Consider the following 23,817-nt stretch of genomic DNA (forward strand, 5'->3'; position numbering starts at 1 on the left):
AAACTGTCCACTTGGAGTTTCCAGTATTTAATATGCTTAAGATGTGTTTTATGTGTTTTGTGGTGTGTTTATGGGTGTTGATGTATCTCTCTCAGTGGAGAACATTTGGAAACAAATTAATTTCCACGTATTGCCAGGCGAAAATTGGGCAATAAATCTTCATCTTTTAGCTGGGACATGGACAGCATAGTTGTGTTTTAATAATGTGTCTTAATTAAGGACTGCTGAGAGTCTGCTACTGTTTTTTTCCTGACTGAGCAGGAAGAGCACTGGGGGTAGAGTGAGAGTAATACGGGGAGAAATAATACATGTTTATTTACTCTGTTTTGTGTGTGACTTTGATTTTGCTCTCTTGTGTTTTTTGATTCTTATTTTGGTCTCATTTAGTTTTAACCGATATTGCTTCAGAGTTGTGCTGCAGGAAAGTCATCCTTTTATGTGTCTTCCTAACACTTAGTCCTTATTTCCTCTCCTGCAGTATGGCCTTCTACCTGGAGGAGGTGATGAACTGTACCCGCACCCTGCTCCTGATGGTCTCTGGATGGGTCCCCCGTCATGTGATTGGAGCTGTGTTAGTGTCCCTCCCTGCTGTCTCTGTCTTGTCCCACCTCACCTGCAGCGTCCGTTTGCCCCTCCAGGTAAACATTTCTGTTGATGTGGTGATAGGATAAAAACTCAAACAGAAGGGAGAGTGTCAACGAGTCGAATGAAAGATGCTGTCTTGTTAGTGAGCACTCAAAATTTCTGTGTCCATCCCTTTTTGCCTGACATCAGACAGAATTGTCAACTCGTTACACTTAGTTTTCATCTTCAATCTGACATTGCAGTGCACTGGTCTGCAACCTTCTAAAAACATGCCGATTCATACCAAAATGATTAGACGAGACAATGTATCATCTCTCTGCAACGGCTCTCTGTACTTTCTCTCTGATTTCCAGCTTTTCAGGCTCACTTTTTAGCTAAAAATATTCTGTATTCTTTTTCTGCTTTTTAAAAAATGGATGAAGGTAATGATAGTTAGATAGTGAGATACTGGCTACAGTTGCATTTTAGTGATGAAATGGCAAAAACATGAACAAAACGACCTGAGCAATGTGTGTGTGACATATGATCTCATATAGCAAACAGCAGCAGCAGGGACCCTCGTCTCAAAATCAATGTTTTTTTTAAATGGGTTTTTGCTTAGAGGCCTGAAATAAGATAATACAATAATAAGATCTGTTGTTAACACAAGATGAAGAGACTGTAATGTTTTGTTCAACGACATGAATCATGTCAGTAAATACCCCACTGTGAACTCTGAGGCTTTTATGTTTCTTAAAAAAGGCAGTTGCTAACAAATGGCTAAATGAGACTACAGAACGTCATCACGGCGAACTGTACAGGACCTTAGCGGCAGAGACGCAACCACTGTGTAGTTCGTTTTAGCCAAGCAATATTTTTTCTCTTCTTGCGAAAAAATATTAAAGCGATTAAATTGATTAGCGATTTAGGCGTCAACATTTCTGAAAGTAGCGTTCATTTGTGAAGATTATCTTCCTGAACAAAACCTGTAAGTATGATAAACATGGATATTATATTCTTCAATGCTCCAAAATCCAGTGAAAAAATCCCATAGGCTTTTTGATGACGGAACAAGGACAACATTAGCTTCTGGGTTGGCCTACAGAAAAACGTCATCCCTGGGGCACTCTATTGGGAGGGACGAATCTGCATGTTCTAAATATTGAGAGGGACGTGTCCCCTGCATCCCTGCCAAATCTATGCCTATGGCTGCCCTGACTACTGCTAAGGTTGCAATCACTGTCACCATTTTTATTAGCGCTGTAGCTGATTTAACTTAATGCAAGTACGCTGCGCCTGCCATCACAGGGCTACTGCTAACTGTAGTAGTGAAACTACGAGTGACTTCTATGATTGAGGCTACAATGGTTCGTCCTCACTGATATCTCTGAGCCAAAGTAAGCAGAGAGAAGTCGGGAGGTTTGAAACCTTGCCCATGGTGGTCCAACGCTATAGATCCTGGGAGAACAGCAGAGCCGTTAGCTGGCATTGGCCCTGATAGGAACTGTAGAAGGAAAACAGCTAGGAGGATTCAGGAGGCTTCGCCTGTGGACGTTGGCACTGGTAATGTTGACATTTCTTCTTCCTTGAGTTCCATTTGAGAAGATTGAGAGCAGCCATGCTTTGCGCTTTTTTGAGTCAAGGCCATCCCCAGCTCTGTATAAGTTTGATTCCGTCTTTTCAGATTTCAGCCAACGGCTGCTTGCAAGATGTGTGGTGTTTTGATATCTTGTTTTTCAAGGATTTTCAACACCCCATTTCTCTATCCATTTCTCTCCCACCCTGCTCAGTTTCTCCCCTCCACTCTCTCCATCTCTTCGGGGCTTGCAGATCAAAGCGCGAGTCTCAGGGAGGGTTGTTAATTAGACATGCAGTTTTCTGGACTTTAATGCCTTTGAAGATATAAGACCCAATAATAATGCTGGAGGGGGGCATCGCTGGGAGAGAGGGAGGACATGTGTAGGGATGAGACGGAAAAAGATGTTATCCTGTCAATATAATCATTAACAACCTGTGAATGTCACCAAATTACTACGTCTGTCTCCGTGTGTGTTTGCTCAAATGATTCTATGTATATATCTGAACGTGGGGCTGCACAATATGCAAAAAATGTGATTATTTTAAAAGACAGTTTAATATGAGTTGCAATTTTGGGGCCAAGGAGAGGGCAATGATCATGTGATTTTTGTTGGGTTCTGTACCACGTAAGCACATTCCCCTAAGTCTGAAATATAATTTTTAGGTATTTCTGTAGCACAATGATGCTTCATTTCTAAAGGTATGTTGTGACACATTTGACCTTTATCAAAAAATACGCAGGTCCTGCATTTTTCGGTATTGCACTTGGCCATATTGCAATTTGCAATTTAATAGTGCAGCCCTATCTGAGTGCCCAAATCAGTAAGTTTACATCAAGTGTGTCGTGGAAAACCGATAAAACCCTAGTTGGGAATTAATTTAATAATGACAGCAACACAAAAGTTAAGAGATCTTTTAGAGAGCACTCGATTAAGTATATTTCTGTCGGAGTAAAAGGATACAGTTCTCTGCTGTAACAAATTACATTTGATTTAAGCGTTGAGACTGTCATATAATGATTTCATCTCATCATCTGATGTTTGACTTTGACATGATTAACCAGTTACACCCTGCCTTGGTGTCCTGTTCTGTGCAATTTGTAATCGTCACCATGTGCAGGACTTGAGTGCATAAATACCACAGTTCCACAAGGAAACACACGTTGAAACCTTTTTTTTTTTATAACCTAAGGAATTCATGTTACAAAACAAGTAACAACTAAAAATGTAAATAAAGGTTACCTAACACTGATTCTGCTATTAATAGAGGATAAAAAAACAGAAACAGAAATGACACCGACAAATCTGAAGGAAAATTCTTGGTTTGCAATAGCATGAAGTAAATGATTTCAAGTGTTTATCTCACATGCTAGTGTAAGTGATTCTTGTTTTTGACAGAAATGCTTATTTTGCACCGTTAATGTCGGAACATTTTTAACAATGTGCCAATATTACTTTGCTCACACACACACACACACACACACACACACACACACACACACACACACACACACACACACACACACACACACACACACACACACATCAGACTGAAAAGCTGAACTGTATTGTGTTTGTTTTGTTGTGGTGTCACAGTATAGTCTGTAGTTGCTATAAATCACTTTATAAACTCGCCCCATTTCTCCAGGTGACCATGTTCTTGTGCTGCGCCACCATCCTGGCCATTATCCAGTATTGTAACTTCTGTCAGCTGAGTTTTTGGATGCGCTCAGTCCTGGCCACTGCTACAGGCGTTACCCTGCTGCTGCTGCTGTACAGTCCCTTGCACAGGTACAGGTGAGCACTTGTTTGCAACCATACACAAATACCAGCTGCAAATATACAGTACACACATACAAGTAAGCTTATACACATGCTGTATATGGGCACCCATATAAATTTCCGTTATCCACTTAATGTGGCATCTCACATTTCATTGAAATAAGAGATACAATTCATTCTTAGCTCCACTAATTTATTATTGTTGAATATTGTGCAGTAGTACAAAAATCATTTGTACTACTGCACAATATTTTTTAAGAAATCACTTTAGGTGAAAGCAGTAATTTAAATTTGCAAGCAGCATGATAGTAAAAGCTAGAAATTAAGAATACACTATGACAACACAAATTTACAGATATGTGTTTGGCATATAGGTTTCATATACTATGTACACACACACACACACACACACACACACACATGTTCATTGCATTCCATTCTCAAACATTGTAATTTACCCACTTGTTTTTTGGTGCTACATACCTCTATTTACCTTTTCTTCAGCCAGTAAAAAGGGTTTAATATTATTTATATTATATATATGTTTGTTCGTGTGTGTGTGTGTGTGCACGCACATAACTGGTCCTTTTTCCTGAATAACACCACTCTCGTTGTCTTTCAGCTCGGATAATAACAGCTTGCCAGTTCATAGGTGAGTGTCTCCGTGGAAACAGAGGGGTATGATAGATGAGTGACATTTGAAGGGTCAACAGGAGTGATGTCCCTGTTTTATATTTTTCATCACCACAGCCCTCTCTATGGCTTTTACTCAATCTAACACTCTCCTGCTCTTTGTTCCACTATTCTTCTTTCCCTCTTTCTCCGTCTCTCCCTGTGTGCACCAGTAGTAATGGCTGCTAAATGTCAGTCATGGTGGAAGTGACTCATACAGCCCGTGTTGGCTTGAATTTTGTTCTAGAGCTACAAGTTAGCTGACTACACTACAGAGGAGGAGAGAAGGCTGGAAAAGACTCCTCTTTTATCATAAGCATTTTGATGGGTAGCTGCTTCTCAAGGCATCCAGGATACAAATTGATTCAGTCATACTTAAGAACACATAATTTTATTAGCCAGTGTTGCAGTCAGAGGACCATCTGGTATTTAGCAGTTTTTATTAGTCTGTCGACCAGCAGGGAACATGAGCTGTCTGAGTTTTTAAGAACAAATAACTCTCCAAACCTATCTCATATTCAGTATCCAAACCTATCTTATATGTACCCCTGTGCTAATCACTAAGGCTAAAGTAATTAACTTAAAGGGACAGTTCACCCCAAATCAAAAATACACATTTTTTTTCCTCTTACCTGTAGTGCTCTTTTTCAATCTAGATTGTTTTGGCGTGAACTGCTGAGTGTTGGAGGTATCAGCTGTAGAGATGTCTGCCTTCTCTCCAGTATAATGGAACTAGATGGAATTCGGCTTTTAATACATTTCAAAATATTACAGCAATGCTTTCTCCAGAAATCATGGCCTGGTTACTGGAGATAATCCACAGATCTTTCATGCTGTTTTCATGTTGGAACTGTTTTCTCTATACTGAACTCCACCCCCCAACTGTATCACTGTTCAGAAGGAAACATGCATTTATTGGTAGCCCACTTTGCACCACTGAACTAGCTCATGTTGTAGCTTAGCTGAGGAGGATGCCTTTAATGTTTACATCCCACGCTGCCGTAAGCATGAGCCTCTCATCCATGAGTGGATGCATGCTTCCTTCCATGTGGTGATTTGGTTGGCAGGTGTAGTTTAGTGGAGAAAAAAAAGGTTTCCATATGAAACTGCTCTCAACAAGATCTGTTGATTTTCTCCAGTAACCAGGTCATGATTTCTGGGAAGAGACATTGCTGTTAAGTTTTTCAGATGTCTTTTTGGTGCTTTAAGCACCACAGGGCGAGTGCATCTAGTTCTATTATATCTGAAAGAAGGCAGACATCTCTACAGCTGATATCTCCCAACACTCGGCAACTCACACCAAAACAATCTAGACTGATAAATGGCACCACGGGTAAGAGGGAAAATGTATATTTTTGATTTTGGAGTGACCTGTGCCTTTGAGGCATTTGGTATATTTTGGTAAAAGTGGGTACATTGTTCAAAGTACATGTTGTCCTCTACCATGTACACCATCTTGCTTTGTCAATGAAGAAAATAATACTGTTTCAATAGTCAGTGTTTTGCTTAGTTAAGGTCCAATTAGTAGTCTGCTTTGAAGATTGTCTTCTTTCTGTGAAGTATATAATAAATATATAACCTGATTCCTCATCTACTTTGACTTCAGTTAGTGATTTCCCACCCCTCCTAGATGCTTTTTGACAACAACCCCAGAGAAGCAGGATAAACGTGTTGTTTCCAGTCAAAGATGGACTTATGGGTGCATGATTGTAGCTAAGTTGTCAGCTAGTTATGAGTATTGGGTGTGACTTATTGAGGCCAGTGGAGAAACACATTTTTCTGCCTCTGCTTTTACACTTTAGCTCATTAATTGTAGGGGACTGACTCCAAAAAAATCTTCCAGCCTTCATTTCATCTCTCCTTGTAATCCTGTTAATCATTTTCACGTTCTGCTCAACCTTTGTTTGCTATTTGTTTTCAGCCTGAACCACTCTAACTTTTCTTCTGTCTCCCCCGTTTTCTCGCTCAGACTGAACATCTCCACATCCAGCGTTGGTGGTTCAGTCACTCCTGGCCCTGAACTTCACCCGCGACTTCTCGACTTTCTGGTCCCAGAGGCTGTCCTGGCCTTTTTCCTGCTTCTTCTCCTGGTCTGGTTCCTCAACCGTGAGTTCGAGGTCAGCTACCGCCTCCATTACCACGGCAATGTTGAGGCTGACAAACACCGCTCCAAGATCCAGACGATGCGAGACCAGGCTGAGTGGTTACTGGGCAACATCATCCCCATCCATGTGGCTGACCAGCTCAAGGTTTTTGTAGTAGTTGAAACAAAAATATCAAAATTAATCATGAAGGTTGTCATATCACTATCACATATCACATATTAGTACTAGGGGTGAAAGTAGATTGAAATTCTTGCTGGCACCATTTCCCCAACCTTTATCGCTTCATATTGTTCTCCTCCCTCCCCCAGCTTTATGCATCCCTGAACACATGCATTAATTTTTTTAACGCCTGTATGGTGTGGGAAGAGATGAGAAACACTTACCATCATGTGGCAAAATGGGCCATCCTGGTAGTTCACCATGTAGACCACGTACCATTAAGGCTGAGTCCTTACTCATCAGCCCATTTCCGAGTCTGACCCCAGGCCCTTTGCTGCAAGTCCTTCCCTCTCTCCCCTTTTCATGTCTGTCTCTCAATTGATCAATTAAAAATACCAAAAACATCTTTGAAAAAGAAATTGATGTGAAAATAAGTGATGATGATTATGAGGAAATTATTACTGCATTTTTGACAACAGCTAAACAGTCAAAAAGTGCCTATCTTTAAGATGACTGGACATAAAATGCTAAGCATAAAGTTATTAAATATTTGATACTACATTGTATAAGAATGTTAATTAATATTTTTGTAATGAAAAAATCACAAAAATTATACAAAACCTTTTTTCCCCTGTCAAACTGAGCATTAAGTATAACCTTCAGGTGACATTGATATATGAAGTGATATTGGGAACACACAAAAAGAATGATGTTATTAAATATTTTTTGTGGTATCTCTTGTTGGTGTTGCACTTTTTAGATCATCCCTGTACACTCGTCTCACAGCAGGCTGCACACAGAGGGCAAAATTATTTGTCCTGCACAGACGAAATCTTGTTTTGATGAAAATTCGGTCATAGCTTGTTGTCTACATTACTACATTTGGAAAGACATGTTTTTGTTTTTTATTGTTTTGCCTATGAGTTATTGATCCGGGAAGTTTGAATCTGTGAATATGTTTCCAACTTTACTGAGCTGGTGTAGGCGGGCAGCTACTGTCCCCTCTTACCAGCACTGCGTATCGGCACTGTGTATCGGCACTGCGTATCGGCACTGCATATCGGCACTGCGTATCGGCATTGAATCTTTCAGTGGTACAGAGTACCAGGCCATAGCAGTCTACTTTCACCTCTGTGCTCAAATCATATGCTTTTTTTCTTGTTTTGTAATCCAGAACACACCATTTTTAGGGAAATCACCAAAATGAATGAAGATTACTTTTAATTAATGTCCTGTATGAATAAGTTGAAATGAATGAATGAAAACTTGAACCACTGTATCAGCACATTTTCATGGTCAAAATATTTCAACACATTTCATTTTTTCCTCAGGTGACGCAGAGCTACTCCAAGAACCACGACAGTGTGGGCGTGATCTTTGCTAGTATCGTAAACTTCAGTGAGTTCTATGAAGAGAGCTACGAGGGTGGGAAAGAGTGCTACCGGGTCCTCAATGAGCTGATTGGAGACTTTGATGAGCTCCTTCGCAAACCTGAATTCAAAAGCGTGGAAAAGATCAAGACAATCGGTGCCACCTACATGGCAGCATCTGGACTGAACGTCAAGCAGTTGGAGGAGAATGACGATGACTCTCTGCACTCTCACCTGAAGGCACTTTTTAACTTTGCCCTGGAGATGATGGGCGTCCTGGACGACTTCAACAAGAACATGTTGGGTTTTGGTTTCAAGCTCCGTATTGGATTTAACCATGGGCCGCTGACGGCGGGCGTGATCGGCACCACTAAGCTGCTCTACGACATCTGGGGAGACACGGTCAACATCGCCAGCCGCATGGACTCCACCGGGGTGGAGTGTCGAGTGCAGGTGAGCGAGGAGAGCCATGCTGTGCTCAGCGCCATGGGCTTAGAGTTTGACTACAGAGGTACAGTGAATGTTAAGGGCAAAGGTCAAATGAGGACCTTTCTGTACCCCAAAAGTGGGGAAAGTATATATCAAGAGCGAACGGAGCTGGGCGCCAGCGTCGGACCCTCATCCATGGCATCAACAGCCAATAAGACTTCAGGATCTGTTGTCCAGGCAGCAGCTCTTCCTCCCTCTTCCTCCCTCTCAACTCCTCCTCCCCCCTCTCCTTCCACACTCCCTCCTCAACCACAAAGCGCTGTAAGGCCCTCAAGAGCAGGGCCTGAGCCTGCCCATGCTAAGTCCACAGAGGTGAGGGAGGAGGGATATAGGGACCCTCCACAACTCCCCGCACAGCTCCCTGCCACAGACCCTCCCCACCCTGAACTGGGCCCAGAGCCTAGTGCTGCACAAGTGCCCTCCCAGGTGCAGCCTGCTCCTCTCGCACTCCAAGAGGAGGAGGACGAAGAGGCGGAGGCCAACGAGCTAACAAACCTCAATGAGGAGTTTTATGCTCGTCTCTGATCCCTCCTCTCTCCTCTTCCCCTGTCTCCTGCTGCCTCCAGCTGCTGACTCTCCAGGACCGATTGCAGGTGTGGGCAGGATGCTCCTTCCTTTAAGCGTGAGTGAAGTGTCTTCAGCACAGATGAAGAAGGAGGAGTTTGGCGCTCCAACACAAACAGTGGCTACAGTGGCTATAAAAAAAGGCCACTAACGTCTTTAATGTTGCCTGAGTGCTGGGGTGGGTTAGACCTGTGTTGAGCACAGCAGTGTTTCGGGGAGAAGGCTGAAAGGGGCTCAGAGGAAAGGAAGTTTTGTTGGTGTTTTTTTCTTATTCATTTTTGTTATTAAGTGCCTTCAGGACTAGAACAGTGAACGAACAAATATGAATACTGAACAAACAATCTTAGACTACGGAACATGCTGTGGTTTCTTACTCCATGCTTTTATTTTCAATGCAAGTATTTCTTAAAAACAATCATTATTGTTGTGCCATATCATTTGTTTTAACTTGATCAAAGTCTTGACCTTACTTAAGGGAAAATTATTTTAGATTCTATATAAGTGCCAGTGCAGCATGATGGGCTGAGCAGGGAACTATGGGAAGAATGAGGGAATCACATGAAGCAGTGTTAATTTATGTATTCTGCTTTGACATGAGGGCTTAATACAGTATTCATTTGTGCCAGAGTCTCATTAAAAGGGGACATGCTACAGAGCAGGCTGCGTAGATTTTAGCTTGTGTAGCGGCTAAATGCACATTTTAAGCACAGGTCTTGCACAGTGTTTTCTCGACCACTTGTATTTGGTAGTTTTTACCGTGAAATTGCTTTTAAAACAGAGTTCTTGTCTGTCGCAATGAGTACAATCACAAAAAAGCACAAAATCAAATCAGATAAGGGAATATAGATTCTGAGGAAATGGTGGTTTTAAAAAGTGAGATCATCACAAAAGCAGCAAGGCACTTTAAATATACTTGAAGTGATACTCCACTCATGTTGTCTATTGAGTATGAAACACTTGCCCCTTTTAGACCTAAAAAGACGGGTGTAAGAAAAGGTTGTAGTTTGATTCTAAATGGCAGAACTGAACTGATGTTGGATTACACAGAAACGTCTCAAACCAATCGACTTTTCTGCTGTCCATCTGTATTTACACTCAGTTTGTTTCAGTCGTGTTACGAATAACTTAAATCTCACGCTGCGTCTGAAATGTATAACTTACCCAGTATGTGCAGTATCGTTCGACATAGATTTAATAGTATCTTTTTTGATTTAATGAGCTGCAATCACCGCTGACTTCCTGAGAGCCTCCTAGCTGGTTGGAGACATGCAACAGTGTTAATCCAGTCCAACCCATGCCAACCTCACATCTACTAGCAATTAAAAAGGAATTAAAAAATATGAATATTACGCCTGTCTTTTATTTACACATAAATTGAAGCGTTACTGACGTAACAAAGCTGCCTTGTTGGCTGTCCACCATAGTCTGTTATGATGCGGTTTACTAACAATTGCTTTCATACTAAGTTTCAGACATACCAAAAAAGTCTCACATAGTGTTTTAGCGTATTAAATAGCATGTTAGCATGGAGTCTTGGATACATCCTCAGTCTTCTTGCATAACCTGGTCTGTCTTTTCATTGGTCCGAACAACTCCTAAGGAGCTCACTCACAGGCTACACTGAAAGCTGCTGTGCTGAGTAAAAAAAAACAACTACAGACTTGTTGCACATATCTACCTTTACCTAGAGATATTTCATTTTTTTGTTAAAAAAAGAAAAAGAAAACACACATACATGAAACGACCAAAACCAACAGTGTGTTGGTACATTCTGACTTCTGTACTCTCTCTGGTGCTCTCAGCCACAATCCCAACAGCGGGGCACTGTAGTCTTTTTTTAAAGCTTTTTGAGAATTCAATGCCTTTATTCTTTACTGAAGACAGTTAAGGAATGACTGGAAAGGAGAGTGAGAGAGAGAGAGAGAGAGAGAGAGGTGGGAAATAAATCCAACAAAGGTCTTGAGCCATGCACTAACTGGGGGATCAAATAGTTCAAGGTCACGTCAAAGTGGTGTTTATGTGCTCCGTGGATGGTCCTATTTCACAAGTAAGTTGTAATGTAGAACAACATTGATGTTATAAAGAAGATGTGTTTTAATTTATTGCTCAAAGCACTTAAACAAAACATTAATGACAGTTTAAGGCTTTATATTACAATGTGATTTTGTTCCAGACTTATTGCAACACCAGTACATCCCCAAAAACGTCTAAAATATTGCTTTACCTGACTAATGTTAATAAGTAACGTTTCTAACATATCTAGGTTTCTCAACGTGGACAGCAATTACATCTTAGGATCATATTATAAATTATAAAAAAATTATCTGAATTAATTAAAAGCTTATTACCAATCAAACATTTACTTTCTCCACCATGTTTCTGCAGAAATGACATCAACTTGTGTACCAGAATTTTCACAGACTTTTCGTTTGTTCAACCTCTAGACCAACACTGCTACCCTGGGCACTTTAGTTTTATCAAATGTTTCTCAAACAGGAGTAAATAATGCATTTGCTGGGCACTGTTTACGTCAATGAGCATGTAGAGCAGCAGAACGATGTATGTGAGAGTGCTTCATAATTAAACTACAGAGCCCATGATTCTTGTAAAGAGGGAACATTTTGTCCAGTGCACCGATGGGGCTCATTAATGTATTAGTTTTTATGCGACAGCGGAGGCATGGAGAAAGAAGATATATCAAACTTTGGTATCATTCACTGTTGGTTTTGGTCTTTTTATGAAATATGGTAACGATAACAGATTTATACCAGGCTATTCTTTAACACCTACAGTTGGGTGAGAGTTTGATTCTCAAAAGACTTTTAGTGGAGGATCACTTGAAGTGTGACTGTGAGGGACAATCACTGTGTAGTTATGATAGATGGTAGGGTGGTTCACATTACTGTTGTTTTCAGTGTCAAAGCACAGATCAAAAACAGTACTGTGTTTAAAACCTAACACATAAATTTAGCTCCATTGGTTGCCTTCATCGCCGGAAGAAAAAAACAAATATTGGTCAGTCCATCACTATAGAGTTGTTCAGTAGTTAAGTGTTGTCTGCCTTTAGCTGTGTGATTTACTGTCGAAGGGTTGGGACTTTTTACAGCCTTTATACGGAGGGGGGCCCTCTACTGTATTGATATACTTAACTTGTGCCACTTAATTGAGTGATCTATAGGTGCAGTGCAACCTAAACTAGCTGATTGTTTTGTGGTGCCTAAAAAGTATGACTGTATTTTTCTTGAGTATTTTGGTTTTCAGAAAGATTTTTCTATCATGCTGTTTTCATAATAAGGATAGATTATGATTGTATGTTTGAGGAAATTATGCTCATTGTGCAGGTTTTGCTGCAATTATTTTTGAGAAATTCCATCTTTTTTTTTTTTTTTTTAAGCTTTCTTTCCAGTTCCTTCATTCAGTCATTAACTGGTCACTGGAATAGTGTGGTGGTATTCTCATCGAATAGCAGGCCCCTCTGTAGTCTCTTTCCTCTTTACACACTTAATGCTTTTGTCTTTACTCTTTTACGCACTTGTTTCCCCCTTGTTCTTTGCCTGTGAATGTATGTGTGTGAGAAAGATATTTAATTTCTACTCCAAGTCAATAACACAGAAGAGATCACTGTAATATGATGCAAAAGGAAATCAAATCATCTACGTGGCCACTGGTGAACTGTTTATTTTGCTGTTGCCGCCTTATTTCTAGAGGATCTGCACACGCAAAGCTGCATTCTTTAAAATGGAGAAGAGAAAACCCTGCAGTTTTGAATCTGTGTCCTGCAAACACATATCACTGCGCCATATTTTAGAGTAACAGTTGGGCTAAATAGTCTTGCCTTGAGAAAATATGAAAACAAATCGAGTTACAGAGATGACATTAAAAATGAGGAACCATCTCTGTTTATGTAGCCATCTCCATCTGTAGCATAAAAAGCATATTTGTTTACCTCTGCCATTGTGCACTCCAAACATACCCGACCAGTGCCTTTTGAATTAGAACATATTTAATCAGCATGTGCGAGCTGTGATTATTTGCATCAAATAATCACGATAATGTTAGTAGCATAAATATCCTGAAAATCCAAAGAGGTTTCTCCAAAATCTGTGACTCGAGATTCAGACAGAGAAATAATTTGTTGGCTAATTTTTTTCTAATTGCTTGTAGAATAAAGCAGATTCTCAACTAGGGCTGTACCAAATAGCTAGAAGCTTTGTTCATAACGTTGATTCCTATTATTTCTACACAGTTGCGGATAAAGATTAGACCACCATAATGTTATTAGTATGTTAGTATTTGTATAATTTATTCCAGTGAAGACAGCTGGGATTGGCTCCAGCCCCCCCCCGCGACCCTTACAAGGACAAGCGGTTACAGAAAATGACTGACTGACTATTCCAGTGAAGGCTGAGTAGGATTGTTTCCAACTTGTGTGAACCAAACATTTCCAGTAACTCCAGAGCGTTAAGTCCAAAAGTTAAAATTCACTGTAAAAAAGCTTTTCACTGTGGTCAAAAAAAGGTTTGATCTCCTAATGGTAGTGGTGTAGCAGCGTTCTAAAAGCACCATAAATGGCATTTATTCTTTAAAGCAGAAAGAGTCTCTCAACTCTTTCTGTCCCAAAGAAAGCTCATGCCCTCCCACTCCACAATTTCTTCTTTCAAAAATCAATTATTAATAATAATTGGGAAAGCAACTAATAAAAAGGGATCCGGTAAAGTTCAGCATGATAGCATCATAAACACTTGTTTGTTTATATTTCCTGCACAAATCATATACGATTAACTTTGATTCACTCCATATTTTTCCCCTGGTCATGCGCACCCCACCGGCAGGAGCGCCTGAACCTAAGTTTGACATCCACCACATGAAAGAAAGTTAATTTGATTTGAGAAAAACAACAAAAAACAAGACTGACTCATTTAATCCGATGAATCAGTTTATTCAAATTAAGGATTTAAAAAAAAAGTTTTTTGTATTATTTTTTTCTTAGGATAAAATATGGCAACTGACATTTGAAGCTTCATTAAAAATCTTCAAAAATCACTCGGTACAGCCCTATTCTCAATATGCTTTAAATTTGCCAAACCTAATAAGCCCTGTGAGCAAAGTTATGAAAAGGGAAATATCAAATATAAGATTTTATTAAAAAAAAAAAAGCTCTTGTTTTCCCCTTACATTTCCCAGATTACCCTCTGCCTGTTAGAATAATCCTTGTTGATTTTCAGGCTGTGTCGCTGTCGCCCCAGCATGCACAGCAGTGTCAAAAAACAGCCAAAGTAGATCTAAAGGTGTGGGGCTCCACAGGTTGATGGGCACACCACCTTTCCAGCAGTGCACATCTGTACACACATATAAATAAAATATTAAAGTGAACCCTGCTGGCTCTGTGATCTGTGAAACAGTGGTGGTGGTGTGTGTGTGTGTGTGTGTGTGTGTGTGTGTATATATCTTGTTTGCATGTGAGTGAATGAGCAGGTTTCTTCTTTGCTTTGCCAGACACTTTATTTTAGTTTGATTCTGCATCATACTATCATCCTTTGTTGGAATTTCATTTCAGTATCATTCTTTCCACAATTATGTTGAATATTAAGCATGTATTTCCAACATGCAGGGTCGTTCAAGATCACTAGGCTTTGCTCTTTTAAGGTTACTTGGATTGTGTCCTTCTCTGACAGTGTATTGATAGATGGTGTGTGTATGACAGGGTTTGTGTTAGTTTTGGCAGAGGGAAAGAAGTGTTCCCAGTTAAAAAATGCAATCAAAGAAACAGCCAAGTGCATTGAGGAGATTCAGTCATCCATTTATTTTTTTTGAAGAAGTTTCATTCTGCTTTGTGACACAAAAATAAGGGAGAGCATCAACGGCAGAGTGTTTTATTAATGCTCGTTAAAATCATCACAGCAAAATATACATTTTCTAGTAAATTCAACCCATATGTGTTTAAAATTACACTGGGACAAACATTAGACAGACTTGTTTGATTTCAAATCTTTGTGTATTTGTTTTATGTTCATGAATGAGATGTATTATGTATGTTTTGTGCACATTACCCATGTATCATTTATCAACACATGATCGTAATCTGTACACATTTGCACAAAGCACTCAGTGTTTGTACATATGCAGTTATTTTGTCACATATGATTTTTTTATACATGTGCATGTGTCAGATTTTGCTAGAAAACAATGAAAAAGAGACACGTATTATCAAATTGATTCAATGTGTGTCTGTTTGAGTAAGTGTGAGTGTTCTGATTTTATTACTCTTTTTTTTCAGTATGAGAGAAATAAATCTCTAAGCAGAAAACTCTTGAGTGCACTGTGAAGTATGAAGTGAAGATGTCAAACCACACATGCACATTACCCAGATAATCAGACTAAAGTGCCATTTTGTTTCATTTTTAAATTGCTGAGGAAATCAGAGATGGGGGGGCTATATTCACATTGCAGGCTGGCCAAGTTTTAGGAAAGCATCCAGATATTCCGTCCCATGTGCAGAGGCTAAGTCCTCACCGCAGCGTCTGTCGGTTTGATTCCAACCCTGGCCCTTTGCTGCATGTCATTTTCTTTCTCTCACCTTCCACGCTTATGCCGTCCTGTCAACTTAAGGCAAAAAAAAACAAAAAAAAAAAAACAACCCAAAGCTAAAATAATTAAAGAATTTGCTCTGATGTCAAGCATAGAGAATTATAGAAAGCAGTAATAAGCAACAGCACAAAGTATGTAATAATAAAAATGTAAAATACAATAACAATGAAAACAGTTAGTACTATTTTGTGCATATTTAAAATCATAAATGTGTGTAATGTTCTGAGTGTTTCAAGTGTGTAAAAATATAAAATAGCATGAAACCAGAAATAAGATAAACCAATAAGCCAATACAAAATTAGCAGTAGTTGAAGAAACTTAAAAGTTATACACATATAATGTGCTGAGTGTTTTATGTGCGTAGAAATATAAAATAGCAGTACAGTAATAATAAGCATTAGCTTGTGAAAATTAAACATTATAAATATGTATAATGTGCTGAGTGTGTAAATGTGTAAAAATATAAATAAAAAGCAATACAGTAATTAGAACTAACAATTATAACTAGTATGTGCATCTTTAAAGTTAGTATGTGCATCTTTAAAGTAACTAGTATGTGCATCTTTAAAGTAAAACATTATGCATAATGTGCTGAGTGTGTAAATGTGTAAAAATATAAAAAAAACAATACAGTAATTATAACTAACAATTACAACTAGTATGTGCATCTTTAAAGTTATAATTATGCATAATGTGCTCAGTGTGTAAAGTGTGTAAAACTTTGTGCCTTATAAACAAACACAATGTATAAAACCAGTATGTTGCAATAGATGGGTAGATAACAGACATATATATAAGTAAGTGATGAATATTTTATTTCACATGAATAACGATAATAATATAAAATATAATATATAATATATATAACTATGTAATATTATATTTCATAATAATTTAACTCAGCCGTACTCTGTAAAAACGCCCCCCGTGTGAACTTGCTGTGCTGCAGCGCCCCCAGCGGCGAACAGCGGCGCTGTTTTCACGTAGGGCGTGATTGCGCGGCCCCTCCCCCTCCACAGCCGATCTGGAAAACGTGAAAAAACTTTTTTGTATCGAAGGAATCAACAGCCGCCATCTTGTCGTGGCTCGGAATTAGGATTTCGGTCCAACACTGGTTTTTACGTAGAAATCGGGCATCCTTACCGCGATATGACAGCGTCCTTTCCCCGAAAACGAAATCTTAACATCGCGTCGGAGACATTTTGTGCGAAAAAACGGGAATTGGATCGGTGGTCGTCGGGCAAAAAGGCTCCGTATATCTGATTTCCCCTTCAGAGTGCGGCGATTCAGCCCCTGTCGCCGTTCGGGAGCAGCATTGTTTACCGTGGGCAAGCGAAGACCAGATCGTGACTTTCGAGGTGATTTGCAAAAATACAGCATTTTTATGCAATTGTGCATTTTTGTGGAGCTTCGCGCGATTTTTGCATGAAGAAATTTGACGTCACGCAAAATGGGTACTTCGATCATCTAGAAATTACGACCTTTCCCCCGGAATGCAGCAGTCCACCTGATTTTATTGGATTGTCATTTTGAAGTTCGAGTTTTACATGGGGGATATTTTATTTTGGGTTATTTAACGATAATAATGTGGGTGTTGGGTGTTGGATTATCATGGGGTGAATGGCGGTGGCGGAGCGGGGCGCTATTGCATCACTTTTGAAAGACACCGACTCTCACAGCGAGGAGTAGCTAACGCTAGCAGTTAACTTAGCTGGTAGCAGGCAATTAGCTAGCTATTAGCCGGTTAGCTAACGTTAGCAGGCTGCCAGCTTGCTAATGTGTTAACCGGGAAGGTTCGGGTTGATAAAACGACTTCCCTGTCACAAAGTAATCATAATTATCAACTTGAGCGACCAGACGGACAAGAGAACAACTATGGCCGAAAACCTGCTGGACGTCGGACCTCCCAACTCTAAACGGCCGAAGCTGAATTCACCTGCCCTGTCAGCGTCTGATGGACCAGGTAAAGGCCTCGACTTTGCTTGCACATGTAAACACCAAATACCATTAAGATTTACGCTTAACATTTCCGTGCGATCTTGTGTACCAAATGTATTGACGAGCCGTGCAGCAGGTCAGTTAGGCGTGCAGAGCTGTTTGCTGGTAGTTGCTGTGGTTTTACTGCAGTGTTGTGGTTTGGTTCTGTGGTTTGCGTGCGATCGCAAAGACCGACCCTGTGCACCAAAATGCCAGTTTATTAGGGACACTTTAATTGTGCTGGTGCAGTTTAGTAGCTAAAACAGACCTGCGATTAATCCTACCTGCACGAGGCATGAGCTTGAACCAGCAGTGTAATGAAACAAAAAAACTTTGTTACAGTACCCAAGTATTTTTTGGGGGGAGTATTTGTACTTCACTTGAGGTCTGAGATACCAGGCAAATGAATGCACAGATGAAGGAATGGAGGGGAAAGGGAAAACTGGATTTTTTTCCCCCTTTTAATCACTGAAGATTTAATTACCCTTTTTATCCAGGGGAATGTACGCTCGTTTGGTGGTGAATGTTATGAAGAAATACATTTAATAATTCTCAAAAGTGTGACTTTTAAATGACCTACTTGTTCTTACGCTTTAAATACTTCAGTAGATTTAATATTGAATTACTTTTGTTACTTTAGGACAGTAGATGTTAGATATTTGGAGACTTTTAACTCCAGTGATATCCTAAAAGGTGACTTTAATGTCTACCAAAGTCGTTTTCTGGTAAAATATCTTTACTTTTACTCAAGTATGGCTTACAGGTACTTCATGCACCACTGCCTTTTACAGTCCAGCAGCACTACAAACCAGAGTTTTCAAAATACAGGGTTCCCTTGGTCATGAATAGATATAGAATAGAATTTCACAGTCTTATCTACAGGCCTGGGAAAGTCATGTAAATAGTAATGAAATGTCATGATTTTTGTGTGTAATGAATTTAAATGTTACAACCTAAAGAACTATTTAAGACTAGAAAAGGTTGCTGCTGAGTTGTCATACAATAAGTAACAGTTGGTGCAAAGTATACCATACAGTTATGCTCATGTTATACCTATGAATGATCATTACATTTGTTTACGAGCCCTTGAAAAGTTCTGGTAAAGTTTGCTTGTGTGGGAACCCTAAGAATAACATTACAGTTAAAGCAACACCTTGTCTGAAACGGTTAAAGCAAAAAAGAAAAAAAACAAAACAAAGTGAAAAGTTTAAGATGGTAAAGTTGGATGTCATTACACTGTACTAGTTATATCACACTGACGACTGAGTATATTTTCCAGAGAGCATTTCTAAAATCTGCTTGCTTTGCCCCTACACAGCAATGAGCAGCTCTTTATTGGAAGTTGTAATGTAGTAATATTTTTTTTATCATAGATCTGATGGCATGATGGAGACACAGTGATATCTTAAATCCACTAACATATTGAAATAATGGGAAGTCTGTACGCTGAGTAAGACTTGTCAGATGCCGCTAGTTCATGGCATACTGCTCGAATGAATGAAAGCGCCTCAGAAAGGCCAGGCCAGCATGGAAGCTTGATTAGCTATATTAGACCTTGATTTTGAATGAAAATAGATTACATTTTATTTATTGTGGCCAGGGTGCAGGTATGTGCTGTGTAATGACCAGACGTTGGTTACTGGCAAGAGGAGAAAAAAAGGGTGACTGACGAGTAGGGATGTAACGATTCACGATTCGATACACGATACTGGGCTCTGGATATGATTTTTCTTACTTAAAAAAAAAAAAAATAGGCTCATTTCAGCCACTTAGTGTAAAAACATGAATAAATAGACAAACACTGTCATCTCCTTGGTCACAGCACCCCTAAGCAAGCATATGAACCCACAGGCCAATCTGGATGTGACTGGACTGCCTGTGATTGTACTGTAAATATTTTAAGTTCTTGGTGATCGTATTTTACTTCTGGAATAAGATTTCTCTGTTGACACACGTACTGTTAAAATGTGTTGAAATGCAGGATATAAATTTACATGTACGCTTTGTAAAAGTGATCTGGTTAGGAAGTGCATGTCTATTTGGTAACTGCATTAGTTTTAGTGAAAAGGGCTTTACAGATATGAGAGTTATGAATTACTGCCCTGGCCAAAAATAAGAAGAGCCTGATTTTGAGACAAATCTCCTTTCTTGGAACACCCGATTCTGCAAAAATACTGAAGAAAGAAAATCTTCAACAAGGTTTGCTGTCATACAGTATGAAACTCCCTTCACATTTATTGCCACATTGGGTTTGTCATTTTCTGACATGATGCTTTTATATTCTGTGATGCTGTGTTTCTTGGCTGATCCATTTCAGTGGTAAAGAGTTTGTTAGGCATTAATTTTCTCAGTGGCAGCAAAACATGTAACATTAGCCAACAGACAACTCCTGTAGGCTAAACTGGGTTTACTAGACACTGCTGGGACTGATTTACAATGGCAGACATGGGTGGAGGATGGATGGGTAGAAACTTGTTCGCCTCGCAAAATCAAGGCATAAACCACCCTTTATACAACACTTTGTAAAAGCCGCGCTGGTCAGTGTTTTGAATATTAAAATAGATTTAAATCAGAGGTCATAGGCACTTAATGGTTAGCATCTTTTAGCTCCCTGTGTTGGTCTTATTAAAGTCTTATCAAACCCTGCAGACATATAAAAGCTCTGGTAAAACCACACTGTGCCCAGCCAAACCTCAAAGTTACCAAGTGATTGGTGAAGAAAGCCAAGCATCTGTGTTTTCTCATCTATTATAACTAAACGGCCAACTTGAATCTGAATAATTGATTATATTGCTATGTGTATGCTGGATGTTTAAATAGTCAGTGGTTTCCCATTTCAACCATAAAAACTTCAAATGCAAGTAGTTTGAAATGGCTGCTGTTGGTGTACTTGGTTAAAAAAAAATCTGCCCTAGAGGTAGGCTTTGACACTGTTTACATTTAACAAGTTAGAGAGATAATATTGAATTTTCATATCACGATTATCGTGACCAAAATGGTGATATTTTCCCCCGCTGGTAGGGGGTTGCACTTTCAACATCTGTAAGAGATTTTTGCTGCTGACTTTGGTGGAGGCATTACAATCTGACAATTAGTGTCCACAGTTAACTTTTTAGTTTACCAGCCAAAATAAAAAAATGGCTTTTTTTTCTTGCATATACATTTATTTCAGTAAATTTAGTTTTGTATAATATGCAAACTAAGAAAAGAGACCAGAGCAAAATCTGAGGTAAAAGTATTACATATATTTAACAGCTCATCACCACAGCCTCTGTGTATAAATGAGTTCCCTCTGACAAGCTGTGATGCAGGATATCTGTCTAGGGCTTTTATTGTGAAAGGTAAGAATGGAAGAAGTGCAGCCACTGCACTGACGCTGTCAATGTGGGAGGCAGAAAGAGTTTGCTGTGTTGGTCCGACTACAGGGCCTCCGTCTTAATATCTCATAACCTTCATCATCTCGTGCTGTAAACAGCAGCAGAGCGGGTAGACTCGAGATGGCTTTGCCGCATTGTGCAGATGTGTGCGAGTGCGGGTGACACAGAGAGAGCACAGGAGCAGCGACACAGAACAGCAGAGCTGTGCGCCCCTAAAAACACACTGGAGACTCTCAGCAGAGTTTAAAACAGGATTATTTTGGCACAAATATTTACCTGCCAGTGTGGCAAGTAAATACAACCACATTTACCGGTGCGGCGCCAGTGGAGCTCCTGACTGAGTTAACCCTCAGACTCAAGTCGCTCAAAAAGTCTGGGGCTATCATCACTATTTCAACAACATTGTTTTTATGATCTCAAATATGAATTGTTTTTATAATATTAAAGATTATACTGGAATATGCATGAACAATGTTATATTGCGCACCCCTAATCTACACTGCACATTTACTGCTACAAGACAACTGCTAACCTTTTCCCCTGCTCCGATTTCCAACACCTGTCTACCTTGAGTGCAGCCCCAGTCTGCTTTTCCGCTCACTCAACTACACACTTGCCACCCCAAAACACTACACAGTGCACTCTCGGGCGCCAAAATTTGACACAGATTGATTTGACTTGAACTGATACTTGATAGTACCAATGTAATTTATTCTGGGTAATGGTAGTCAATACATTTTTTAGCTATGGACTGGATTTACATGGTACTAAGTAGTATTGAAACTTCCAGTCAAACAATAGTTGCATTCCATTTTTCGTGCTGGGGGTTTGGTCCTGGACCGTCCTGACTGCTTGCTGAATCCGTGAGCCTTCTGTGACTGCTAAATGCAGAGCTGGGGGAACAGTCACTAGCTAACATTGCAGCAACGGCTTACATTTGACACCAAGCCATTAAATGATCCCAACAAATTCACACTGAAATGGCTTGGGTCGGTCGTTAATATTTGTTAGTTAACATTAGCTGCATGATGCTAACAGTAAACCCTGTTGCTGTGTGCAGGTGGACTCTCACCAACTGTCCCCAGCACAGAGCTCACACTCCCTCAGCAGCGGCTACAATCCAGTTGTGTTGAGTGCAGTGTGTTGAACAACTTGGCAGTTCAGTTTGCTGAGATGCCACCAAAACGTTCTTAAGTATAGCTAGACGCCACTCCATTCAAATACTTTATTAGTGTCGGTATCTCTTTTAAGTGTACTGGTTTTGGTGCTAGTATTGTAATTTTGTAAACATTACCCAGCCCTAAACATTATTTGGTTGGTACCCTTAAAACTACAGATATTGATTTGATATTGAACTGTACCTAGCGGACAAATATTTACAAATGCAGCTTTTAAAGTAAGGCTTGAACACAAGCCAATACTTGCTCGGTCTGCTGTTGTGAATACCCAAAGCTATATTCTGCAAATATATTTGGACCCACGGTTATCGAAGATTTTTTTTTTTTTTTTTTTTAAAGAAAGTCTTCTTTTTGTGGTAATCAAGCATGTTTTTGAATCACTTGTTAGTGAAGTTGAAGGGATGTGTATTTGTATACGTAACTAGGCAAATGTTTTTCTCAAGAGCATCATGTCGATTGAAATGGCACGTGTTCTTCATTCAGTTTGATTTTGTTGGTCTGCAGTAAAAATAAGTTGGACAGCCTTTCAGCAAAAGCAGCTGACACAACAACGATGAAGTACAACATCCATTACACATGGCAGAGGCACCACATGTCTGCAGCGATCAATCATTTAACTCACCCCGCCTACTCTTTATAGTTTTAGCCAGTTTCATTTGGGACCTAACGGACCCCTTGGGACAGCACTGGGCAACACTGTCATCAGCCATAAATTATATTGGATAAAGAGCCATTCTTTAATGACTGTTATGCCTGGAGCTTTGTGAGCTGCACCCCTCTTCCCTGACATTTGGCCTGCAGAGTAGTGCCTGGTTTAAGCTGCACGTCCCATTTTGGGGTGTACTGTAGCTCATGTCTATTGGGAGTATTTGCATAATTAGATGTGTGGTAAAGCGTATAATGCTTGCTGCGTGTGTGTACTTTGTTTTGTGTGTGTTTTGGGAGGTTCCTTTTTTTATTGTAGTGGCAGAGAACAAACATGTGACGCCTGTCTCTCTGTTTAGGCCATGTGTCACCTTGCAGTCCCAGGATCCCAGGGTTCCCCTGGCCCCTGTCAAAAAAATCCATTGGTAGGGAGCCTAGATTTTATTAAGATGCCGTAACATTGTAGTGACCTTTTCCATATTTAGGACAGTGGTTGCTGTTAAAAATTTGTTTCGTGCCCATCCGGAGTTAATCATGTTCAGAAATTAAATTTAAATCTTCTGTAAATGGCTGATGATCTTTAGCTGAGAGACTTACTTTCCCTGGTTAAGATGTATTTGTCTTTTTGTTGATCAAAACCATACGTGTGTGAAAAAACTAACTAGTGAATTTTTGATACATGCCTTGATACATCACTGACACTCCATGTGTCAGTGAAACACCGCACCCCCAAACACCCAAATTTTCACTTACCACTGTTCAAATGGCAC

The 23,817-nt window shown here is 39.7% G+C and overlaps 2 protein-coding genes across 3 annotated transcripts in view; both read left to right on the plus strand.

The window, feature by feature from the left end:
- Positions 1-15,403, plus strand: part of adcy9 (adenylate cyclase 9) — a 54,333-nt gene extending 38,930 nt beyond the window's left edge. The window contains exons 7-11 of one of the 2 annotated variants that reach the window (XM_042484701.1): positions 479-638; positions 3,790-3,938; positions 4,546-4,575; positions 6,565-6,844; positions 8,191-15,403. In XM_042484701.1, coding sequence (XP_042340635.1) covers positions 479-638; positions 3,790-3,938; positions 4,546-4,575; positions 6,565-6,844; positions 8,191-9,243 — 1,672 coding nt within the window. In that variant the 3' untranslated portion in view covers positions 9,244-15,403. The remainder of the gene's footprint in view (positions 1-478; positions 639-3,789; positions 3,939-4,545; positions 4,576-6,564; positions 6,845-8,190) is intronic. The other variant, XM_042484702.1, reaches the window with a different exon arrangement.
- A 1,530-nt stretch (positions 15,404-16,933) lies between these two features.
- The window catches only part of crebbpa (CREB binding protein a), a 68,558-nt gene continuing 61,674 nt past the window's right edge, over positions 16,934-23,817 (plus strand). The window contains 1 exon segment of the mRNA XM_042484703.1: positions 16,934-17,833. Within this exon segment, the coding sequence (XP_042340637.1) occupies positions 17,746-17,833 (88 nt within the window). The 5' untranslated portion in view covers positions 16,934-17,745.

This window comes from Plectropomus leopardus, chromosome 4, assembly GCF_008729295.1.
Source record: "Plectropomus leopardus isolate mb chromosome 4, YSFRI_Pleo_2.0, whole genome shotgun sequence".
Classification (NCBI taxonomy): domain Eukaryota; kingdom Metazoa; phylum Chordata; class Actinopteri; order Perciformes; family Serranidae; genus Plectropomus; species Plectropomus leopardus.